Raw genomic sequence first — 24,307 nt, 5'->3', positions numbered from 1 at the left:
CAGGTGCAGAATGTGCACACAAGGTAATTTGGGTTAAAGCCAGTTTATGACTGTTCAATTCCTGGAGGTAGTGGAATGATCAGGATCCACAAACACACATTTCTTCCAGATGTGGTTTGCAGATTAAATAACCAATGTGTCTTGTGACACAGAAAAACCTAGTTTTCTTTCCCAGTTTTTGGACTTAAACTAGTTAAACTCATTGATGGAAGAACAGTCTGGGACCCCAGGGAGAAAGACTGCAACATGGAAACAACTGTATACATATAAGGATTCTCACAATCATTCATTAAAATAACTTCACTAAACTATCTACGGTCATCTGTCTGGGGAACTGTATACTAGTGAGAGTAGACTATCCCTACATTTTAAGGACTGCTAAACACAGTTAGTCCACTGCTTCATAGGGGTTATTTCCCCAGACACTGAATGAATAATTGGAATATACATACTTTGTAGTTTGCATAATCCCATTGTGCATTGATTTACTGGCCTTTGGGGCAAGAGCTAGTGGGGAAATCCAAGTGGAAGCCTCTGAAATTGCACTCATTCTTTTGTAAATATAAACAGTCTGCATCCCAATGAGAGATTAATGCTACATTTAAGATCTAAAGTATGTTTGTATGATATTCTCCATTATATCTCCATTTAATTCATTTCTTTAGGTCCTGCAGAAGCCAGATGTATTTAGGAGGGTGACAGTGGAGTACTGCAAACTTGATCACACATTATCCACCATTGCAATTTATTACCAGATATGATATCTTTACTAAAGCAGATTAACCCAAACTTGGGTCTATGGATATAGCCACTGAATTGACAAATGTATTTTCCATCTCTAGTAGAAAGGAAGGCCAGAATTGTTTACTTTTCTTTAAAATGGGCAATAGCATAGAGTTTCAGTTGTTTTTTGTTTTGTTTTGTTTTGTTTTTCTTTAACTGTTTAATACTCACACCCTTTGCTAAAAAATAGCTCAAGAAGACCCAGGTTGGTTGGGCATCTCACTGAAAATCACTAGATCAATAACATTATGCTATTCATACTGAATGAGTAAGAAGTGTTTAGTATGCTGGTGGCCTTACTTAGACATGTGTGGTCCACAGAAGGGGGGTTGCTAATAAACACTACAAAGATTTAGGGGCCAAATGATTGTGGGGCAACCTTTCCAAAACAGAGAAAATGTGTGGCAAATTGAAACCCATATCATTAAGAAGGAAGCAAAATGCCTTGTAGGCCTCTTCTAGTTTGGCAGGTATATTATTAACCAGGGAAACCTCCTCTGAACTGCACACCATGGAGTACAAAAAGCTGTGAAAGTTTAGTAGGGCACAAGGCAGAAAATTGCAGCAGGTTCAAGTTTTACTGCAAGCACTCCTGCACTTGGACTTATAATCAGGTAGACTCTACATATTAAATTTATCAGTGGTGGAAAAACTTAATATGTGGAACTTATGGTTAGCCCCAATGGAATAATCACAATCCTGAACCTTGGTATTCTAGAGCAGGCCATGGCTTTGTAGCACAGAATTATATCTCTTTGACAAGATAGTCCTGGAATGCTATTGAATCCTGGTATAATTAAGACTCTACTCTAGGGACACCAAGTGACCATGTGGTCCTAACTGAGCACTATAAGCTGAGTTCTGTTAGATGTACCAAGTCATAAGGTTAGGTAAGACTAGTAATAATTCATTTTAAGATAGAAGTGATATATTCAGAATGAAACTGAAAATAGGCAATAGGATACAAACAAGCTGCATTACCAGGCATCCAGACATGTCACACACCACTGTTGAGCCAAAATGTCTCCTAACTCACATGCATGAAAACCTTAGGTATCCCTTCAGGCCAGCTGAAAAGGAGGAAGACCTTGAGCTTAGTTCAGGGATGAGTTGGCTGGCATGTGGGAGGAAGCCAAAATGCACAGCGGCTACAATAGAGTCACATTTAGGGGTCACACCCTAAAAGACAGTAGTGAGGGGTAAATTCTCCCAGTGGGCAGAGTCTCTGTAGTTGAACAAAATATATCCAATCTACATTATACATAAAATAACAGGCAGTGTCAAATGGACAAACTAGTAAGGATTGCAAGACTGCCCATGAATATGAGTGGCCATGAAATATGAAGATATGTGTACCACATGTTAATGCCCCAAAGGGAGCATCAATGATGGAAGAGACAAACAGGTAGAAAATTTGACTTAGCCAGTCACTGTCAGCCTGTTTCTGTAATGGATTACTTATTGCTAGTATGGGTGCATGAATGGAGTATGGTGGCAGGGATGGAAGCTATACTTGGCCTCAATAGCATGAGCTCCCACTTACCAGGGCAGATATAACTACTGCCGCTACCAATGTCTAACCTGTCACCAATAAAGAACACCAGTTAGACTGTAACAAGGCACCATTCTGCACAGATATGATCTAGTAACCTGATGGCAAGGTGATTTGTTGAACACCTTCTATTTTTAAAGAGGCAGCAATTCATATCTGCAGGAAATGACACATACTCTGTGAATGGATTTCCCTTTCCTTCCTTTAGGTCCTGAGTCAGTCCTATTATCTGAGGATTTACACAGTATTTGATCAATTAACACATCTCTTCCACAATACACTATTTGTTTGTTTGTTTGTTTTAACATCTTTATTGGAGTATAATTGCTTTACAATGGTGTGTTAGTTTCTGCTTTATAACAAAGTGAATCAGCTATACATATACATATATCCCCATATTCCCTCCCTCTTGCATCTCCCTCCCACCCTCCCTATCCCACCCCTCTAGGTGGTCACAAAGCACCAAGCTGATCTCCCTGTGCTATGCGCTGCTTCCCACTAGCTATCTATTTTACATTTGGTAGTATATATATGTCCATGCCACTTTCTCACTTCGTCCCAGCTTACACTTCCCCCTCCCTGTGTCCTCAAGCCCATTCATTATGTCTGAGTTTTTATTCCTGTCCTGTCCCTAGGTTCTTCATAACCATTTTTTTTTTAAGATTCCATATATATGTGTTAGCATATGGTATTTGTTTTTCTCTTTCTGACTTACTTCACTCTGTATGACAGACTCTAGGTCCATCCACAATACACTGTTACTTTAAGAAATCCATTTTTCAAAAAGGAAGTACAGAAGTGGGCCCATAACCAAAGGAACAATTTCTCATATCAAATACAGCATCATCAAAAAGTTGCCAACCTCTTCCCTGGTGGCGCAGTGGTTGGGAGTCTGCCGGCCGATGCAGGGGACACGGGTTCGTGCCCCGGTCCGGGAAGATCCCACATGCCACGGAGTGTCTGGGCCCGTGAGCCGTGGCCGCTGAGCCTGCGCGTCCGGAGCCTGTGCTCCGCAATGGGAGAGGCCACAACAGCGAGAGACCCGCGTACCGCCAAAAAAAAAAAAAGTTGCCAACCTGATGGATTAATTTGCTAATCTGTTGAAGGCACAGTTGAAATGCTGATTTAGGGTCAAAGTACACCTTTAAATCTATAAGATAAGGTTTATAATTGAATAGGAATCAACCCAGGTCCCATGACAGAAAATTCTCCACTTGGAAACAAGGATCTTAAAACCTGAAGACCCCAGTGTTGTGGGGAATGAATCACTACTCTTGGCAGAGTAATTGATTCTATCATGAAAAGGAGGTAAACCTGCTGTTATACAGTGGGGTAAGAAGAGTATATTTTGCCTCTAGTATTTGGACATCTCTGGTATTCCCTTGACCCATGGACAGGGGCCATGTCCATGTCCTGATAAGGACCCTCAAGTGAGGGTCCATGTCATACCACAGATAATCCCTGAGTTGTTAAATGTGTCAGTTGAGGGTGAAGGGAATCTAGAAGTTTGTGGAGGAGGAAGATGGTACAAATCAGTTGTTAGACCAAGGCCATGTGCAGCAGTGAAGGCTGTGTAATTTCCCACAAATATGTCTCTTTCAAATTTCTTCTGGTAGCAGAAAGCTTTCACCTATTACACCCTCTGAAAGGATGGCCTTGACAAAAGAGAACTGCCTTATCCTAGATAATTTCCCCATTTCCAGGGAGCCCCAAATCCAACCTACCTTTTCTCTAGTCATTCCAACTTAGGGTAACTCAGAAGTGTTCTCCTAGTTTCAGATAACCCTAGAGAAATGACTGAGGCCATCCTTCAGACATCACAACTCAGTTTCCTACTAGGCACAATTCTTCCCTTTTTTTCAGTACTTTGTAATAAGCATTTTAAAAATGTGTTCTATATCAAATGGTGTTTTCTGGGGAACACATTTTGTGACATCTTGCTTAAACAGTCAATATAAAATGGTCCCCCAATCCATAATTCATGCCTAAAGCATATCTAAGGTACAGATATTACTACAAACTTGAATTAATATGTAAGTGGGGAAATAAAAATCCAAGAGCAACAGAGACTCATTTAGAGGTGACACAGGAACTGAGAGTTGGATAAGGATTTTATGTAAGGAAAAAGAGTGCACTGTGTATGCAGATATCAAGAATTCATGATCAGAAGAAGAGGGTTTACTCTGAGAAAACGTCTGAGACCTGAGGTTATCAGGACACTGGATACAGAGAACTGAAATGAAATGATTTGAGAGTAGTGAGTCCAGAGGTTTTCATATTAGAAGGCACTGCTTCTAAGAAAGGAGAAAATACTTTGAAGGCTTAGAGGGGAAGGGAAAGAAGGTAGTATTTCTGGGAATTAAGGAATTTAGAAAACAAAGGAGTGTATAGAGGATCAAAAGACACAATGAAACACCCCATCCCCTCCAGAGCACACTTTATTCTTTATAGACTTCACTTCAATCACCCCATCTGTAAAAACACTTGTTATTTCTCTTCAGGGACAATCTACACTCTTAAAATGAACATAAGTTGATCAGTATTCACATAAGGCTTTTATATGAATAAAAACAAAAGCCAGAACTTTTTCCAACTGATAAAAATAACTCCCCCAAAAATTAAAACAGAGAAAAAATTTAATGCATAGAAGCATTTGCAGATAACAAAGAATATAACTGTTAAGAAATCCCAGAACTCAAAATAGGTATGGACAAAACAGGAACAAAAAAATAGTTGATTCTTCTCAAGAATTAAATTGTAGGAAAAAATCACATTACTAATATGATACATATTTTCAGTTTGCCTAAGGGTAGAATGTTCAGTAGAATAGGGGATATTAAGTAGATGAACAAAAACAGTGAAAAAAAATCTAAAAAGTTAAAAACAGAAAGTGATAGATATATAAAATAGAGGCAGATGTAACATGCGTGTAATGTAACCCCACCCTCTCCACACAGTCCACAATGTAACAAACCAAATTTTCAACTATAATACAAGAAAACTTTCTAGAATTAAAACAAAGACATGAGTCAACCTACTAGAAGATTACATCATGTCTCTGGGAAAATTGATCTGGAATTATCAAATCTAAGACACATCCTGCAAAACTCTGTACAAAATTAATAGACTTCAGTGATAAAGAAAAAGTATCTTGAGTCTAGAGGCAAAAGACCAAGCCAATTAATCAAGGAGGGAAGATTAGATTGGCTTCTGACTTGGCAAGAGCAACATACAAAGCAAGGTAAAGGGTGGAGTAAAAGCATACACACACACATAGAAAAGTCTTTCTCACATAAACATTTCCAAAGTTTGACTTTGAAAACGTGATGATTTAAAATTTTCATTTTCAAGTAATGACTGCATATACCAGATAGATGAAGAAACTTGAGCAAAGTCACAGTTAGAGAGTCAGGGTCAAGACTAAAAGTTGTGATATTCATAACTTTGGCAATGTTAGCATTTTTGTAAAATTGTGTTGTGTTCTGCTTCTATACTTAAAAAAATCAGACTATCAGAAGTTTTTCATCTGGGCTTCACATACTTCCAAAGAGAAATCAGTAGATCTATGAATTTGGATTAGATAAAAATGGCATTTAACCTCTAAATAAAATGCAAGATTTACTTCAATACAAATGCAGACAACAAAACACAATACTATTTGCATTATTCTGTTAATTTTTTTCAGGCAGAGATATTTTCAAATAATATTACAGTTGTTTTAGATTTCCATATATATAATTTATGGTTATCAATATGGTACTGATCAAAGTGTTATGTAATGTAGGAATCAAAACATTTATGTTATATATAATATTACAGCTTTTATGTGTTCACAAATATTCTAATATAATAAATTTCTTTTGTAATTTTATGTATTATAGAAAAAAATATTCTGGAAAGTGTTTCATATATTTCCCCAGCCTGCCAGAACTGTTCAAGACAAGAAAATGTTAAGAAATTCAGGTAGATTCAAGTTAAAACAAACTTGAAGAGACAGACACAACTTTATATTTGCAACTAGATTGATAAAAACATGAAATCCAAATGTTGACCACTGCTATTGGAAATTACAGTTAAATTATGTACAATGTACAGTAAGCCATTGCGAATCCCTACCTATAATTTAACCTGAATGAGAGTATTGATTTACCAAAAATACCTTTAAATTATATAGACAGTGTAAATTTTTTCAAATCTTTTGGCAAACCAGTAAATTCAAAATGTTCTCCCAAACATTGCTATTTCACTGCTGTTGAATTTGTCAAAGAGAAAATTCACTTTTATTAGAAAAAGTTTAAGAAGTCATTTGAAATACAGTGGGATTGTAACATACTGTGCAAATTAGATTAAGAATTGAAAGTTAACCTAAGAAATGTGGATATTCATCAAAGGATTTCATACTTCTTTACTTCTTAATCATGTTTGTTTCTTCATATATTTAAATGAGAGAGACAGAGAGATTGTGTGTGTGTGTGTGTGTGTGTGTTTGTGTTTGTACATGCACACTTCACTTTAGAGAAACCATAATTAGGGAATATAATATAGTTCAAATATTTTGAAAACTTAGGCATAAAAGAGCAATAATTGGGGAATACTAATCTTAAATGTTTCCAACTATTGCTTTAAAAAATAACAATTACCATAATTCACTCTAGAGGAGATTAAAAAAAGTGACTAACCTGTGTGATTGGGATGAGCCAACACTACATTGATGAAATGATTTCCAGCTTCACAAATCTGCAAAACATTTCAACCTTTTCAGTGTGATATACTTGTCTTTTTTAAAAATACATTTTTAGATATACAAATATCCATGTAACATATTGATTCTAAAGATCCAAAAATATACTATTACTCTAACTGTAAGAAGAAGAAATTTTGTATTTTAACAATGAAAGAAGCTGCTGTGGACATATGTAGAATCAAAGGAATGAGTTACATTGAGGTAGAGATTTTGAAGGTATTCTTGATCCCTTTTGATAGTTATGTTCAAATTGCCTTGTTAATCTGGTCCTGTTGATTATCTGCTTTGTATTTGATACAATAGGTAAATTTTCACAGCATGAAGAGACAAGCCGTATCACTGAAAGATATATTTGGCATAGGTTTATATATTCCAGGTTTACTAACACAGTAGCAACCCTTCCACTGCAAGGGTAGTAGTATGGTTCCTGGTTGGTTTCAGCTCAGTTTAGAAAATGTATTGTAAGCAGTACTGCCCCACAAAGTCACTTGTTGCTTGTCTGTCACCTGACCCCTTAATCATGTACACTCCACTAGCTGTCCCTGTTTAGTAGACAACTATGACCCTCTAAGAAGCTTCAGGGTTAACAATATCTCCTGGGCTAATACTGTTTGAATTTGCAACATGTAGCCTCTGAAGATAGGACTGTTTCCTTTGTCTGTCATATACACCTTACCTGATTCAATGCAAAGTATGTATTCAATATATAAATACTACGTTATTAATAGCAGGTTATGCTATCCAAAATATAAGCAACCCACAGATATTACCAAAATTGCTTTAGTTGTGAAGAACAAGATGGGCTAGATTTTAAAATTGCTATCGCACAACAGTATGAATATACATAACACTACTGAACTGTACACTAAAAATGGTTAAGATAGTAAATGTTATGATATTTTTATTTTTACCACAATTAAAAGTAAAGGAAGCCACTAGGTAAAATGTTTTAAGTGAGAAAGAACATTAGAATGGTAAATGATAAAAATTCAAATAGACTTGTACCTGGATGCATATGGGTGGCTTAAAGTAAATTTTAAAATATTCATTTGTGCTTGATTTTATAAAAACTTTATTGACTACTTGTTGCTTCACAGTAGCATTCATTTGAAAAATGATTCAATAGTCCACTCTCTTCTTCAGAGTTATCATTAGGTGAATAAATAAGAAATATGAAATTTCCAGCTAACAGAATTGAAAAAAATCACAGTTTTTACATGGAAAAAATCATCATTTAAAAAATGTTTTGATTCAGAATGTAATGAAAGCATTTTTACTTCTTTCAGCACCCTTTGTACTCTCAGTTCGTTGAGATTACAATTTTATTTTTAATCAGTACGCCTAAACATTTAACAATGTACAATGTGGGGAATGTTAAATTTTAATAAACCACAAAGCACTTTGGTTAATATATTAGAAGTGACATATCATGCATCACATTGTACTCCATAGATTTTTCTGAAAATATTCCTGATTAAGTTCTACTGTTTTCAGGTTGAAAGACATGATTGTATCAGAATATATAAAATTTCAGCAGTAAGATTCTTATTGTTTAATACTAGGCACAGTAGCCCCTCCCCCTTATCTGCAGTTTCACTTTCTGTGGTTTCAGTTACCCACAGTCAATTGAAGTCCAAAAATATTAAATGGAAAATTACAGATATTAATTTGTATGTTTTAAATTGCCCTCCATCCTGAGCAGCATGATGAAATCTCAGGCCATTCTAATCTGTTCTGACATTCTCTTGTTGTGCTTAATTTATAAATTAAACTTAGCCATAGTTATGTATGTTAAGAAAAAATACATGATATATATAGGGTTCAGTACTATATGAGGTTTCAGACATTCAGTGAGAGCCTTGGAATGTATCCCCCACAGATAAGGGGAGATGGTTTTATTGTGACTCAGTCATAGCATGTTGGCATTGTAGCAAAGATGGCAGTGGCCAATGACCAAAACAAAAGTTCCAGGGAGACCAACTTGAAGGGAGATGTATATCTTGCTCTTCCTAACAAGTTTCATCATGTTAAGCATTCTCTGCTTTAAATAGTGAAAGTGATGTGTCTTAGAAAAACAAACAACAGCAGACAAATGCCCTAATATAGAATTTGTAGCCATCAATCAAGTAGTCAGGCTGTCATATTATCAAACTAAAATACTTTTAGTTTCCACAGCAAAAACAAGTAACCTTTATTCTGTGATCTCATAATATTTTTAGAGGATGACCATAATCTATCTTTTTTCTGCATATGTTATCCCTACATTTTTATATGCATTATTATTAATTATTGGCAGTTCTAATATCTTATAACTTTATCATTTAAGCAATGTGATAATCATTTTACTAATTTATATGAAACAGAATCTGCTAAAATATTTCTAACACTCTTAAGCTTGAGTTTCGGCTATTTTTTCTCTATAATAATGATAATAACAATAATTATAATTTTGTTATATTTATTTTACCTTAATAAACATTTCAAAAATAAGGAAAATCTAGGCTAAATATATAATTACAAAAAGTTTCACCTGTAAAATATATCAACTCCTCTGATCTTGGGAAGTTAGTTTCTCTTTTTTTTTCTTTTTGGAGAGTTAGTTTCTACTGTAAGGGATAAGGTATATCACATACACTGAAATACTGTTTGATACTATAAGCCAATATACTGTCTCAGCATTCATTAAGTCATAACTTATGATAATTTATATTACTATGATCATAAAATTATAGAACTTTATTCTAATTCCTAATCTCTACTCTTTAATTATGAAACCCACTTATATGTGATTCCATTTTTTTATTCCATTTCTTAAAAAGGATAATATACATGTGTTTCAGAAGAAATATATTCAATATATTAATTATTGGTTTAACAGAAAGTATATGAATACCAACCTATGATTTTTTTTCATTAAGACAATTTTTTTAGAGCAGTGTGAAGTACACAGCAAAATTGAGGAGAAGTTACAGAGATTTACAGACTCCCTGCCAATACATGCATAACCTCCTTCATTATCAACACCCACCATCAGACTGGTACATTTGTTACATTTGATGAACCTACATTGACACATCATTATCAACCGATGTGCACAGTTTACATTACAGTTTGCTTGGTGTTATACATTCTATGTTTGGACAAATGTGTGACATTTATCTATCATTATGGTATCATACAGAGTATTGTCACTGCCCTAAAAATCCTCTGTACTCCTCCTGTTCATCCTTCTCCCCCAACTTCTGGAAACCACTGACTTTTTTTTTTTACTGTCACCAGAGCTTTGGCTATTCCAGAATATCATAGAGTTGGAATCATACAGTATATAAGCTTTTTAGATTGGTTTAAATACACATTTAAGGTTCCTCCATATTTTTTTCATGGATTGATAGCTCTTTTTTTTTTTTAACACTGAATACTATCCCATTGTCTGGATATACCACAATTTATCCATTCACCTACTGAAGGATATCTTTACTGCTTCCAAATTTTTCCAATTATGAATAAAGCTGCTGTAAACATCCCTGTGCAAGGCTTTGTATAGACATATGTTTTCAACTCCTCTGGGTAATACTAAGGAGCATGATTGCTGGATCACATGGTAAGAGTAAGTTTAGTTTTGTAAGAAATGTCAGTCTTTTTAAAATGGCAGTGCCATTTTCATCAGCGGTGAATGATAGTTCTCATTGTTCCACATCCTCACCAGCATTTGGTGTTATCAGTGTTTTGGATTTTGGCTATTCTATAGGTGTATAGTGGTATCATGTTGTCTTAATTTGCATTTCCCTGATGACAGATATGTGGAGCATCTTTTCATATGCTTATTTGCCATCTGTATATCTTCTTTTGTGAAATATTGGTTAAGGTCTTGGTCAATCTTTTAATCAAGTTGTTTGTCTTACTGTTGAGTTTTAAGAGTTTTTTTTTTTATATTTTGGATAACAGTATTTCATCAGATGTGTCATTTGCAAATTATTTTCGCAGTCTATGCTTGTCTTCTCATTCTCTTGACATTGTCTTTGCATAGCAGTGTTACATTTTAATAAATTAGCTTACCACTTATTGCTTTCATGGATTGTGTTTTGGTGTTGTATCTAAAAAGTCATTGCTATACCTAAAGTCATCTAGGTTTTCTCCTATGTTATCTTCTAAGGATGTTATAGTTTTGTGTTTCACATTTAGGTCTGTGATTCATTTTGAGTCAATTTTTGTGTTGAGTATAAGTTCTAGGCCTAGATTTTTTTTTTTTTGGCATGTGAATGTCTAGTCATTTCAGCACCACTTATGACTGTCTTTGCTCCATCGTATTTTCTTTGCTTTAACCAATATACTTTTGAAAATGAAAAACTGAAAGATTTTTTAAAAAATTTCAGACATCATATTTATATTATTGTATGATATGAATGATAAATTTTACTAGTTCTTTTAGTAATTTATTTTTTGCATGAGACTAATAGTTTATTGCCTAAACTTTGCTATAGGAGAGGATATTTTCACTCATAAATTGTAACCTGAAGTCTGATTTTGGAATTGATTTAATGTTTAAAAATATTTTATTTCTCTGATCCATCTCATTACCACAATTTTGGGGATATCTGAATTGTTTTAATCCATAGAGCTTTCATGAAATATTGTATAACAAAAGAGTGTGCACATATAGCATAACAATATAGTATAAGAATAGTACAATAGAGTAGAATTTTTTAAATAAATATTATTTTTAAATAAATATATACTATGTAGTTAATTATTGTTAAAACACTTGTCATTATTTTGGGGATTCTTTTACATTAGCTTTGATATTATATATTTATATATAATTTATAATTATATATTTTGATAATTATATATCAAGATGATAATTTTTATGGTTATAGTAACTGCTGATTTTATTTTAAATCACTACTGTTATTAGGAGTAAGTCAGTTTTAGCTGAAAAACAACAACAATTATAACAAATTATAATGAAATAGCAAAATATAATATGTATTAATTTTATATCATTAATTTCTTAAAACTAGTTTTCTAAATAAGTTATTTAAGAAGAAGTGAGCTCAAATTTAGGTATAAATGTTGATTCCTATTTATGTTATTATTTATATCAGATATTTCAGGGGCTTTGAGAAGAAGTGAAAATGATGAGAAAACAGAGTCCTAGATTTTAAGTCTTCAGTAAGGAGTAAATGTAAATCATTTTATTCGTATCTCTCAAGAGTTGGCAGAGGATCAGAAAAAAATTGTCATGACCAAATCTGAGCAAATTGCTGAAAATATTTAACTGTGGTACATCTTTTTTTCCCCTCATTCATCTCATCCACAAATACTAAATACTCACAAGCACTTCACTAGCCTTTCTGTGGTTTCCACAGCAGGAACCCACTCTCCTCCACCCTTATTAAAAGCTATGATATATCATTCCCAGAATCCTCTCCCCTAATCAAAAATCATTGTACTATGTACAATGTCCTTTTCAGCTAAATGCTACAAGAGCAGGTGTGACTTCTTGATAAGAGCCTAATTTATTATTTCTCTAAGAGTATTTGCATTTTAATAATGAGAAAACAAACTCAACCTAAATGAGTGAATAACTAATTGTGAGAATGAGGACACAGAGGTAAAACCACGGAGAAAAATTAATGTCACCACTTTTCAAACCATGTCTTATGTATTATTATCTATTCCTCCCATTTTGTACATTATTGAAGAGAGTAAGAAAAGCAAGAAAAAAAATTCTTTTCTGATGTAATGCTCAATGTACAAAGAATTGACAATCAGTTGCTTCTGGAGAGCAAAAATAAAGTTGAAAGAAAGAATGGATAAAGGAAACAAGATTATTATTTATGTAAAATATATATTGTTTTGCAATGGTAATTTTGGTGTTTTGTGGGTGAAGTTGGGTTCAGAGGATAATTAGGGGAATCATAGAAATATGAAGAGCCTGGATTATAGTGTGTCTCAACAATATTTGCAGCAGAAAAATCAAAATTACATCTAAAAGTTTTGTAGAGAGATATTCTAAAGTGCTTACAGAGTTGCATATAATTGATTTTCCATATTTGATTTTTTCCTTGTAGATTTTGTGATACCAGAATATATTCAAGGGAAGTAAATTGTGTTGCAAGTCAAAAAGAATTTATACAAAAAGAGGGGTGATAAAATACTTCTTAGAACATAGTTTAAACATGTTTAAACATGACATAGTTTAAACATGTCAAAACTCAGCAAAATCAGATTTTCCACAAAGAATCATTACCTAATTTTGGAATATATTATGTACACATTGTGAAGTGTCTTGTTTTGCTTGACATATTTTGTTTAGTGTATTAGGGAACTCAGAATATTAGTAGAAAGAAAATGGAGAGAGTAGAAGAAAAAGTTATAATTGTTAATGGTTAGTCTGCAAAAGGGATGATTCATCCATTAATAATTAAGAATTAACTGTAATCATATTCAACACAGTTCTAACATATTATCTTCTTACCAAGTGGTAATCTGGCTCTACATAACTACAGAAGGTAAACCAACTTTAATGAATAATACTTTTCTTCTTCTGTGTTGAAAGAGTGTATAGATCAATAAATGAAGAACATGAAGTTTTGCAAACATAACATTTTATTAGCAAAAACATTAGCACTTGCAAATAGGATACACATTTTCTGGTTGAATTTTATATTATACAAGATTGACCCACGAATTTCCCCTTTGTTTCTTCTATATAATTGATTCTACTATATACTGGTAATTTTAATATAAAATAATTTAAAATAGATTAGACATAAAAACAGTTTGCTTATTTTTTCTAAACTGTTTGCACATATGTATTTGTGATAAACCTGAAACTCACACATATGTTTTCAGTTATTATGAATGAAAAATTTAACCTTGAACTGTAGGGTGTTATGCTCATAAGAATATGGTAGGAATCTTCAATTTAGGTGATTATATACAAGCTCAATAAACTCACTAGTTGTTATATTCTGTATTAGAATCAATTTCCTAAAATGTATATCTTACTATCATATTTTATTAGTAAAAGTTCAATGTGTCTTGCCTACATTAAGAAGTTCCAGGATTAGCAGGCCTTTTAATTATATTTACTTATTTTTATTCTTTTCCATTATAGTTTATTACAAGATATTGAACATATTTCCCCATGCTATACATTAGGGCCTTGTAGTTTATCTATTTTGTACACAGTAGCTTGCATCTGCCAATCCCAAGCTCCTAATTTATCCCTTCCCCCACCCCACTCTCCCCTTTTGTAACCATAAGTTTGTTTTCTAGGTCTGTGAGTCTGTTTCCGTTTTGTATCATATTTTAGATTCCACATAAAAGTGATATCATATGATATTTGTCTTTCTCTGTTTAACTTACTTCACTTAGTATGATAATCTTTAGGTCCATCCATGTTGCTGCAAATGGCACTATTTTATTTTTAATGACTGAGTGATATTCCATTTTATATACCACATCTTTGTTATCCATTCATCTGTCAATAGACACTTAGGTTGCTTCCATGTCTTAGCTATTGTAAATAGTGCCACTGTGAACATTGGGTGCATGTATCTTTTCGAATTAGAGTTTTCTCCAGATACATGCCCAGGAGTGGCATTGTTGGATCATATGGTACCTCTATTTTTAGTTTTTTAAGGGACCTCCATACTGTTTTCCCTAGTGGCTGCACTAATTTACATTCCTACCAACAGTGTAGGAGGGTTCCCTTTTCTCCACACCCTCTCCAACATTTGTTATTTGTAGACTTTTGAATGATTGTCATTCTGAATGGTGTGAAGTGATACATAATTGTAGTTTTCATTTGTGTTTCTTTAATAATTAGCAATGTTGAGCATCTTTTCATGTGTTTTTTGGCCATCCGTATGTCTTCTTTGGAGAAATGTCTATTTAGGTCTTCTGCCCATTTTTTGATTGGGTTGTTTTTTGATTTTGTTGTCGTTGTTGTTATTGAGTTGTATGAGCTGTTTGTATATCTTGGAAATTAAGCCCTTGTCTGTTGCATTGTTTGCAAATATTTTCTCCCAGTACATAGGTTGTCTTTTCATTTGTTTATAGTTTCCTTCACTGTGCAAAAACCTATAAGTTTGATTAGGTCCTATTTGTTCATTCTTGCTTTTATTTATACTGCCTTTGGAGACTGACCTAAGAAAACTTTGCTACGAATTATGTCAGAGAATCTTTTGCCTATGTTCTCTTCTAGGAGTCTTATGGTGTCATGTTTTATATTTAAGTCTTAAAGCCATTTTGAGTTTATTTTTTGTGTGTGGTGTGAGGGAGTGTTCTAACTACACTGATTTACATGACGCTGTCTAGCTTTCTCAACACCAGTTGCCAAAGAGACTTTCTTTTCTCTATTATACATTCTTGCCTCCTTTGTCGAAGATTAATTGACGGTAGGTGTGGGAGCTTATTTCTGGGTTCTCTGTTCTGTTCCATTGATCTATATGTCTGTTTTTGTGCCAGTACCATGCTGTTTTGATTACTGTAGCTTTGTAGTCTTGTCTGAAGTCTGGGAGGGTTATGCTAGAAGGCCTTTTAAATTTGTCATCACAATTTACAAGTTTAACAGAGTCACAGTGGAACTTATGTTGCTTTGAAATGTGGAATTAAAGTTCTTACATTTACCTAGTACGTCTGTATTGGACATAGTCTATGCTACTATTAATTGGTATTTGTGTAGTTTGGTGCCTTGGCTCCTATAAGACAGCAACTGTGATAAAGTTTTCCTATTTGCCTAATTCTTCTTGTTATTATTTAATAAATGTTTTCCAGTGGATAATGTACAAAATAGCACTGACTAATAAAGGCATGTATGAGAAGGAAGAACTAGTATATTAATAAAAAGGGCATATTTTTAAAAAATCTTTAGGGGAAAATGTACATAGCAAACTATTAGAATTTTGATTATTTCCAATTATGTATCTTTTCACTTTTTAAGAAAAATATTATAACTATTATGACATATAGTGTTTTAAAAAGTTAAAATTTTTCTTTCACACCAGAGCCATGGATTTATAACCATATCACATTTGAGAAAAGGGAAGAAATCAAAAATATTATATAAAATGGGAGCTGTGTAAATATTTACAATGAAATAAATGACAGTAAATGAGTTGCAAAAAAAAGTAGGAGATATCTTAAGGAGGAAAAATAAAACAATCAGATATTAATCTAAATACATATCTGAATAAATAGCAAGTGTGTGGTTATTATTTTGTTCACTCATCAATTTATTCTTCCATTTGCTCACATTTACTGAGTAGTTAATACACAGAGAACATTAGACTTGGTTCAACATAGGTTAACAATGAAGGCATCAAAATAAATGAATTGCAAGATTGCTGACTATAAACAATATGCACACATGGAAAAGTAAAAGGCAGTGATATATTTACAAACTATTTGCTTTAAAATTCTAAATAAAATAATTTGTAATTTATTCAAGCAAGTGGTGAGTACACTTGTACAATACTAGGTGCTAAAAAGATAAAAGCATAACCTGCCCCTCTCAGAGCCAACACAGTAGTGGATGTTATTAACTAAATTATTAATTCTATATACATATATATCTATGTGTATTTACACACATATACACATAGAGGTTCATATGAGAGCTTTTTACAAAGTGTAGTGTATAATCTGTTCCTTGTATGAAATGGTGGGGTATAAGTTGTTCAATACAAACTTCACAAAGGATCTTGTCATGTACGTGAGTCATGGGTGTTTATTAATGTATCAGGGACAGGAATAATGAAAGTTAATCTATCAAGGGCAAGAATGAGGGAAAACACGACTAAAGAATGAAATCATGGAGTTATATGGCATGTGGAGCTAAATATATATCTAATAAAATAATGCATTTCAGAAATAATAAAGAATATTTTGTAGTCAGATTGATTTGTATCAGATTCAGACAATGCATATGTGAAGTTAAATAGAATGATCTAAAGAACTGGACTGAGGACAATTAGTATAGAGCCCTGTTTCATTCACAAAAGTAGACTTTGTTTTCATTCAGAATTACTTAATAATTACGCCAGAGTTTTCTGCATAATCATCAGGTAGACTTGTAAAACTTTCTGCTTTTAGCAGTTTGTAAGTTGGTAAATGTGCAGACAATTGGAAGAATTACTGAGTTTAATTTTTCCCCCAAATTTTACTATATTTCAAATAATTCTAATCATCCTTTATAGATGAGTAGAACATTTTGATGAAAAGATTTAGAGAGCTAATGACTTGATTATGGGAAGTTATTTGATTTATTTAATTTAATGCCATTATGCATATAATATAAAAATAAATCATATTTTCTACATGACAAATCCTTAAATGCAATCTATTTGAATGCTTAATAATGTCACAAGTAGAGCATGAATAGCAAATTATATAAATAATACATACCAGAAAATTGATAGCAGATACTGTGACTTGCCTGTTTCCAAATGCTAGAAAGCAGAAGAAGATGTTATGTAAGCACTCATTTTTTGGATTGGCAAACTATAGATATAATTCAGGAAAGGTTTATTGGATATCACTACCCTCTAATAAACAGTACTATGTGATATGTGATATGTACTATCTGACCTTTTGGAATGATACTTTTGCAATCTAAAGAGATGACAATATTTTGCTTTCTATGTATACTTATCTTCTAGTGACCTAATGATATTTAGAATATAAATGGAGTCTATTTATAATTTTTATTATTAAACTATTTGAAAACAGATTTAATATACCTTGTTTGTCATTTTAAAAGCATATTAGTATGACCTAGTGTGTAATTGCACTCAATAATATCTCTTCTTTTTAAATGTTCAACAATAAAAAGAAAAATGCTAATAATAGTAATTTTTATTTTTGCATTGATGTTTTGCAACAGGCAATATTTTAAGTGTTTTATATATTTTCACCATAAAAACAAACACATGAAGCAAATATTATTGTTCTCACCTTACAGTAAAAAATTATACTTTATATAACTTGCCAAATCATATAAAGAGTAATGAACAAAATGGAATTTGAAACAGAGTTCTAAATTCACCTTGTTTATAGAGGAGAATTTGGAATATACAAAAATAATGAAAAATAAAATTATCTAATAAGCTCATTATCTATATTAACAGTTGCATTTCTTCTAGTTTTATGTAAATTGCATTTATTTATGTAAACACATCTACAAATAAAAATTAATGTAAATACTCATTTTGAATCAGGTTTTTTACATAAGAATATATTTAAAGACTTTTACGATATTATTAAATATTCGTGGTCAAAGGTATGATAGAAACTACATCACAATGTATAATGTGGCTAGTCTTAAAACATTAAATATTATCCAATTGCTGCATAATTAGAATTACTTTAATTTTATAAATAATAGTACTGTTTCAAACATCTTTCCATATAAATCTTTTATTTAAGTTCTATTTCCATGGGCTAGAAACTTAAGAGGGTAATATAGTTAAATTTTATATAAGTATTTATGCATGGATATATGTAAAACACGTACATGTATTGGAATTCTTTTTAATAAAGTACATATATATTATTATAAAATAAAATATATTAATGGAGACATTTTTGAAAGACATAAAAGTGTAAAGGGAAAATAAAATTCATCCATGGAAAACCAGTTAATATTCAGATTTTTCCCTTTGGAAATATACATATTTGTTATATACTTTTACCATATTTGATAGAATTATTTTATAATCACTTAGTCCCTTAATATTATATTATATACATTTTGCCATATAATTAAATATTTTTCTCTAGCTAAATCATAATAATTAGTTGGTATTCATCCCTATAGAGCATAATTTTTAAAAATTTGTATCTACTACTAGACTAAACTTCACTAATTCAACACTAGTTTTTAGTAATTTATATGGCAGGCTGTGTGACTGTGGATAAATTAATTATAAATAAACACAAATGCAGCCCTTATCTTAATAGAAATTATTTTCTGACAAGGAAACAAATACTCATCACACGCTAACAAATGAAAGCATGCAACTTTAATGTGTTACTGAGAAGGATCTATGCAATATTTAATATAAGAGCTAAAAAGAAAGATTTGTTGTAATCAGGGAGATCAGGGAGAACTTTGAGTACATGACTGAACTTTTATCTAAAAAAATGAATAGATATTAACACAGGGATGAGAGGGTTCAGAACATTTCATCAAGACTGTGAAGATATGCCTTGTTTCAATTTTTTCATGAGAAAAAATAATGATGTGGTATAAAGGTACTGGGCCAAAGAGTGTAATTTTAAAGTATTTTTATATTTATTTCCAAAAAAAGTTACAGATAATATAATTTGAAATAAACTTTCTAGAAAAAATGTTAGATACCATTAAAACCTTATATAATGTTTTTATAATTTGTATAATATTTCACATTTAGATAGGCAAAAATATAGGTCATTTTTCCTTGACTGTTTTTGATACTGAATATTTTTGTATTAAACTTCCTGAACATATTCATTCCAGTTTATGGTTAATGGAATATTCCTGCCATTGGGCAGTCCAATTATGATAATATATTTTTCTTATTTATTTTAAATATTGTTCAAGTATGTAAAGTGACCTCCCTAATGGTATATGCGTTGGAAATACATACCAATATGTTGTTTTTCATTTAAGTACTTTGTGTGTGTAAATGTGCAAATGCTATTTATTTTGTGCAGTCAGATCTGTTGAGAATAGGGCTATAAAAAATGTGAAACTGTTAGTGTAGAGAATACAGAAAGAGGTGAAAAAAAAACCCAATTGATGTAAGGGGCAAAGCACAATGTAAATTATGACAACATAAAAATAACGGAAAATTAATTATCATATCTGTAGTAAGGACAAAATATCCTGAATTAAACACTTGAGTATGTAAGTCAAAAGAACATATACAAAGTGAAAGCACAGAAAAATATGATGAAAAAATTAAACACGCATAAAAAATACAACCACTGTTTCTTCTAATTGTGAGGATGAAATGAAGGAAGATTACATTGTAAGCATTCAGGTTTTAAAGAAAATTTTCAAGGGAAATAATTTAAAAATTGGCTCAACTATTCTACAACTCTTAAGTACCTGAACTTAATGCAGCATATAATTTGAGTACAGTGTTTTAATATAAAGGAATTTTTAACTTGTTTAATTAGTATGTTTGTTTCATTTTCCTTAAATATGATTATTTAATAAGATTATAACTACTTGGCTAAAAAAGCTCTGATATGTACTGGTTACTCTTTTGTCACTTTGTCATTGTCTTTTCTGTAATGTATTTTTACTTTTAAATTCAATAGTTATTTAGGAATAGGTTTTTAAGTATCTAGTTTTAAAATTTTTATTTAAAAATGTTTTATACTTATCTATGTTTTCAGGTTTAGTTCATCTCATCTAAAGATAATGTAGTTTGTACCGTTTTTTTCTTTTTTTTGGATTCCACATATAAGCCTATTTACAAAACAGAAATAGAGTCACAGATGTAGAAAACATACTTATGGTTACCTAGGGGGAATGTGGGGAGGGATAAATTGGAAAATTGGGATTGACATATATACACTACTATATATAAAATACATAACTAATAAGAACATACTGTATAGCACAGAGAATTCTACTCAATACTCTAATGACCTATAAGGGAATAGAGTCTAAAAAAGTGTGGATACAGGTATATGTATAACTGATTCACTTTGCTGCACAGCAGAAACTAACACAACATTGTAAATCAACTATACTTCAATAAAATTAATTAAAAAATAAAGATAGTGTAGTTTGTACTAGTTCTACTTTGAAGGAACAGCATTGGATTTTTACAATCTAATATATAATCAAAAATTTTACTCTATAAATTCTAATCAAAGAGTTATAAAAGGGGAAGAACAATCTTTAAAAATCTTAGGCAGAGATAATGAATGCAAGGATCGAACTTTTTGTAGCATTTATGCAGAAAAGTGAAATTCTAAGGAAAAAATAAAACCTAACAAATGTCATAATCACATGACAACTTAGATCCCATTATTTGCCTGCAATGTGGGCTAATTATCCTAGGCCCCTCACCACTATTGCTATAGACTGAATGGTGCCTCTCAACATTTAGATGTTGAAACCACAATCTTCAATATAATGATGTTTAGAGATGGACCTTTGGGAAGTAATTAAGTTTAGATGAGGTCATGAGGTTAGGGCCCTTTTGATGGGAATTAGTGTCCTTAATAGAAGAGATGCCAGAGAGCTTGCTTTCTCTCTCTCCACCACGTGAGCACACAGTGAGAAGGGAGCAATCTGCAAGTCAGGAAGAGAGTCCCCACCAGGGAACCCAATCTGCCAGCACCTTGATCTTGGACTTCCCAGACTCCACAATTGTTCCAGTTATTTGCTGGTTGTGAGTGAACTGAATAAGAGATGTGCAGTTATCAACCACCATCAGATGTCACTGACCATGATGTGCATCCATTATTTATAGAGTGATATGTGGACTAAAGAGCTAGCTGCAATTGTGAAATTACAATTAGCGTATGTGGTAACTGAATTTGAAGCATGGTTTTAGGGGCTGGTATTATTTAAATAAACCATAAAAACTGAAATCCATGCATATCAGAGCCATGCAAAGCATGCAGTGCATGTATATGATATTCACCCTCCACTTGGAATAGGTATTGTAATGCTCTATATATTTTCACATTATTTGAGTCCTACTTACATCATATTCATTTAAGAGTCTTAAGCACAGTAAAATTAAACTTTCAGAGCCTTATTTTCCTAATATATAATGGGGAATATTAACACCTACATAATAATATTGTTTCTAATTACAAAAGAAATAGCAATTTTACAGTTCTTGACAAACAATAAGTGTTCCATAAATATTTTGCATATATGACACAGTTAACCTCTATTATTTTGTATCAGATATAGGAATGTAGCATTTTTCAGAGGCTCCTCTTTTTAAACATACTATGGATAAAAAATATCTTTTAAAAAATTTTTCTGTTCATGTTCTAAACTTAGAAGGTACATCTTCTGTTAAAATATTTTTAAAAATCAGCTAGAGTTTTGTGAGATCAGGGAATTTTCTCCTTCAATATTCATAGTTAATTTGTTAGTATTTAGAAGAGTTAAAGTTCTGAACATTGCAATCATTTACTGTGATTGCTGAACTAGATTTGCTGATTTTGGCAAAAACCCTGAATAATGTAATTCTCTGTGTCAGTGCTTCAAGAAAAGATATTAATTTATTTTAATGTCTTTAAGATTTATGTTATTTTATAAAATCTAAAATAAAGCTTGAATACATCATTTATATCCATTTATTTTCAAACTTTATAAACTAGAAATAGACCACAAAAAATAACTCTCAGGGGCTTCCCTGGTGGCGCAGTGGTTGAGAGTCCGCCTGCCAATGCAGGGGACACGGGTTCGTGCCCCAGTCCGGGAAGATCCCACATGTTGCGGAGCGGCTAGGCCCTTGGGCCATGGCCTCTGGACCTGCATGTCCGGAGCCTGTGCTCTGCAACGGGAGAGGCCACAACAGTGAGAGGCCCGCGTACCGCAAAAAAACAAAAAACAAAAAACTCTCAGTTAAATATGAAATGTCAACACATAACAATAGGGCTCTGCTGTGTGTGCCTTGTGAGCTACAGTAAAAGCTGAGAAGAGAAAGGTCCACAGAAGATAAAAGAAATGTAATTCTTTGATCAGGACAGGTATGTTTCCCCCAAGATAAGGAGCTGAGGATTTAGATTTGGTTCCAGTGTGCAGTTCACTAAATTGCTTCATCTGAGTCAAGGGACAAGACATTTAATAAAGTTATAAATAGAGAACAATATGTCACAGGAAAAAAAAGCCTCTATTTTTTTCTTTTGAAGTTATATTTAAAATAATAATTTAATTATATTTTAAAAATCCTGATGGTTGTACATGATTATGTGATTATATGGCATATTTCTTTTTCATCTTTACTCTTTCATTTTACTGTCTGTCATTTTCAAGGTTTATAATCAACTTACATTTTTTGCTAGAGTTTCTATGGAAAGAAAATAAATCAAAATACGTCAGTCAAATTTGGTCTTTTAAGCCTACATAAAAATTTAATGGAGTATTATGAAAGCAATTTAAAATTGACATTATTTTCTTATTCCTCTATATGTGCCATGTCGTTCATTATCTCTATGTAGTTTAGAACAGAGTTTTGATGTTGGCAATTTAGTATGGGTATAGAAGAATAAATTCTACATACATGGTGGTGTATACCGTGGGTGATTAATGTAGTAGGCAATCCAAGAAGTGAATCCCCAATAAAAGGCACAACTCTACAAATAAAACACAATAAAAGTTAGGGAATATATATATATATATATATATATATATATATATAATATATATATCACATCATTTGAAGTCACCCCACACATTTATATGCCACACTGCAGCATTTTGGTATAAAAAATGTTATAAATTTTCTAAGCTAGTTAAATGGAATGCTTCTTCATTCAGTAAAGTAGCATTTTAAAAGTACCTATTTGATATCACTAAGAAAATGCATTTCTTTGCTCAACACTTGTTAATATAAATGAGGATTTAGAGAAATGTAACAATATATTTTATGAAGATTTTTCAAGAATAGCTTTTGTCTATCAAGTAGTATATAGGAGTGAAGTAATAAAAATAATAAACAGCTATTTTCCAACAGTAAATGAGTAAAAGAATGAATTATTTAATCATTAGTAATAATGTTTCTTGATTGATTATAGAGGGAAATGGCCTCATTTTAGGTGTACTAGGCTATGTTGCTGATCTTACATGATGAATTTTAATAACTTCTCTCAAAAGAGAAGCTAGTCTAAATGATTTTTTGAGGTTTGTAAAAGTTCTAGAGTTTACTGTTTCATTATAATGACAACAATAGAATGTCTGCTTGTTGAAATTCTAAGAAAACAGATATTTGCTAAAACTCAGGAATATTTTAGTAAAGAAATAATTCATTCTGAAACTAAATTTTAAATTGGAAAAAAATTAAAATAAATTTTACTTTGAATTGGAAAACTGAATTACACCATGTTATCTAATGTACATTTCCATTTCAATGTTCCAGAACATTTCCCGTTTTCTTGATAGTTAATTGATGGTTAATAACATTTGTATTTACCATTTTGGGGAAGAGCAAAGATATTGTCATTACACTGACACCAATCACAATTATAGGGTGTAG

The 24,307-nt window shown here is 32.1% G+C and overlaps 1 protein-coding gene across 1 annotated transcript in view; it reads right to left on the bottom strand.

Moving 5' to 3' along the window:
• The window catches only part of TECRL (trans-2,3-enoyl-CoA reductase like), a 92,199-nt gene that overhangs the window by 3,215 nt on the left and 64,677 nt on the right, over positions 1-24,307 (bottom strand). The window contains exons 7-9 of the mRNA XM_060011737.1: positions 23,336-23,408; positions 17,496-17,539; positions 7,015-7,072 (exon numbers count right to left, since the gene is read on the bottom strand). Coding sequence (XP_059867720.1) covers positions 7,015-7,072; positions 17,496-17,539; positions 23,336-23,408 — 175 coding nt within the window. The remainder of the gene's footprint in view (positions 1-7,014; positions 7,073-17,495; positions 17,540-23,335; positions 23,409-24,307) is intronic.

The sequence above is a fragment of the Delphinus delphis genome, chromosome 5 (assembly GCF_949987515.2).
Source record: "Delphinus delphis chromosome 5, mDelDel1.2, whole genome shotgun sequence".
NCBI classification, from domain to species: Eukaryota; Metazoa; Chordata; class Mammalia; order Artiodactyla; family Delphinidae; genus Delphinus; species Delphinus delphis.
Note: the sequence above shows the minus strand (reverse complement) of the source record. Positions and strands in the feature narration are given on the sequence as shown.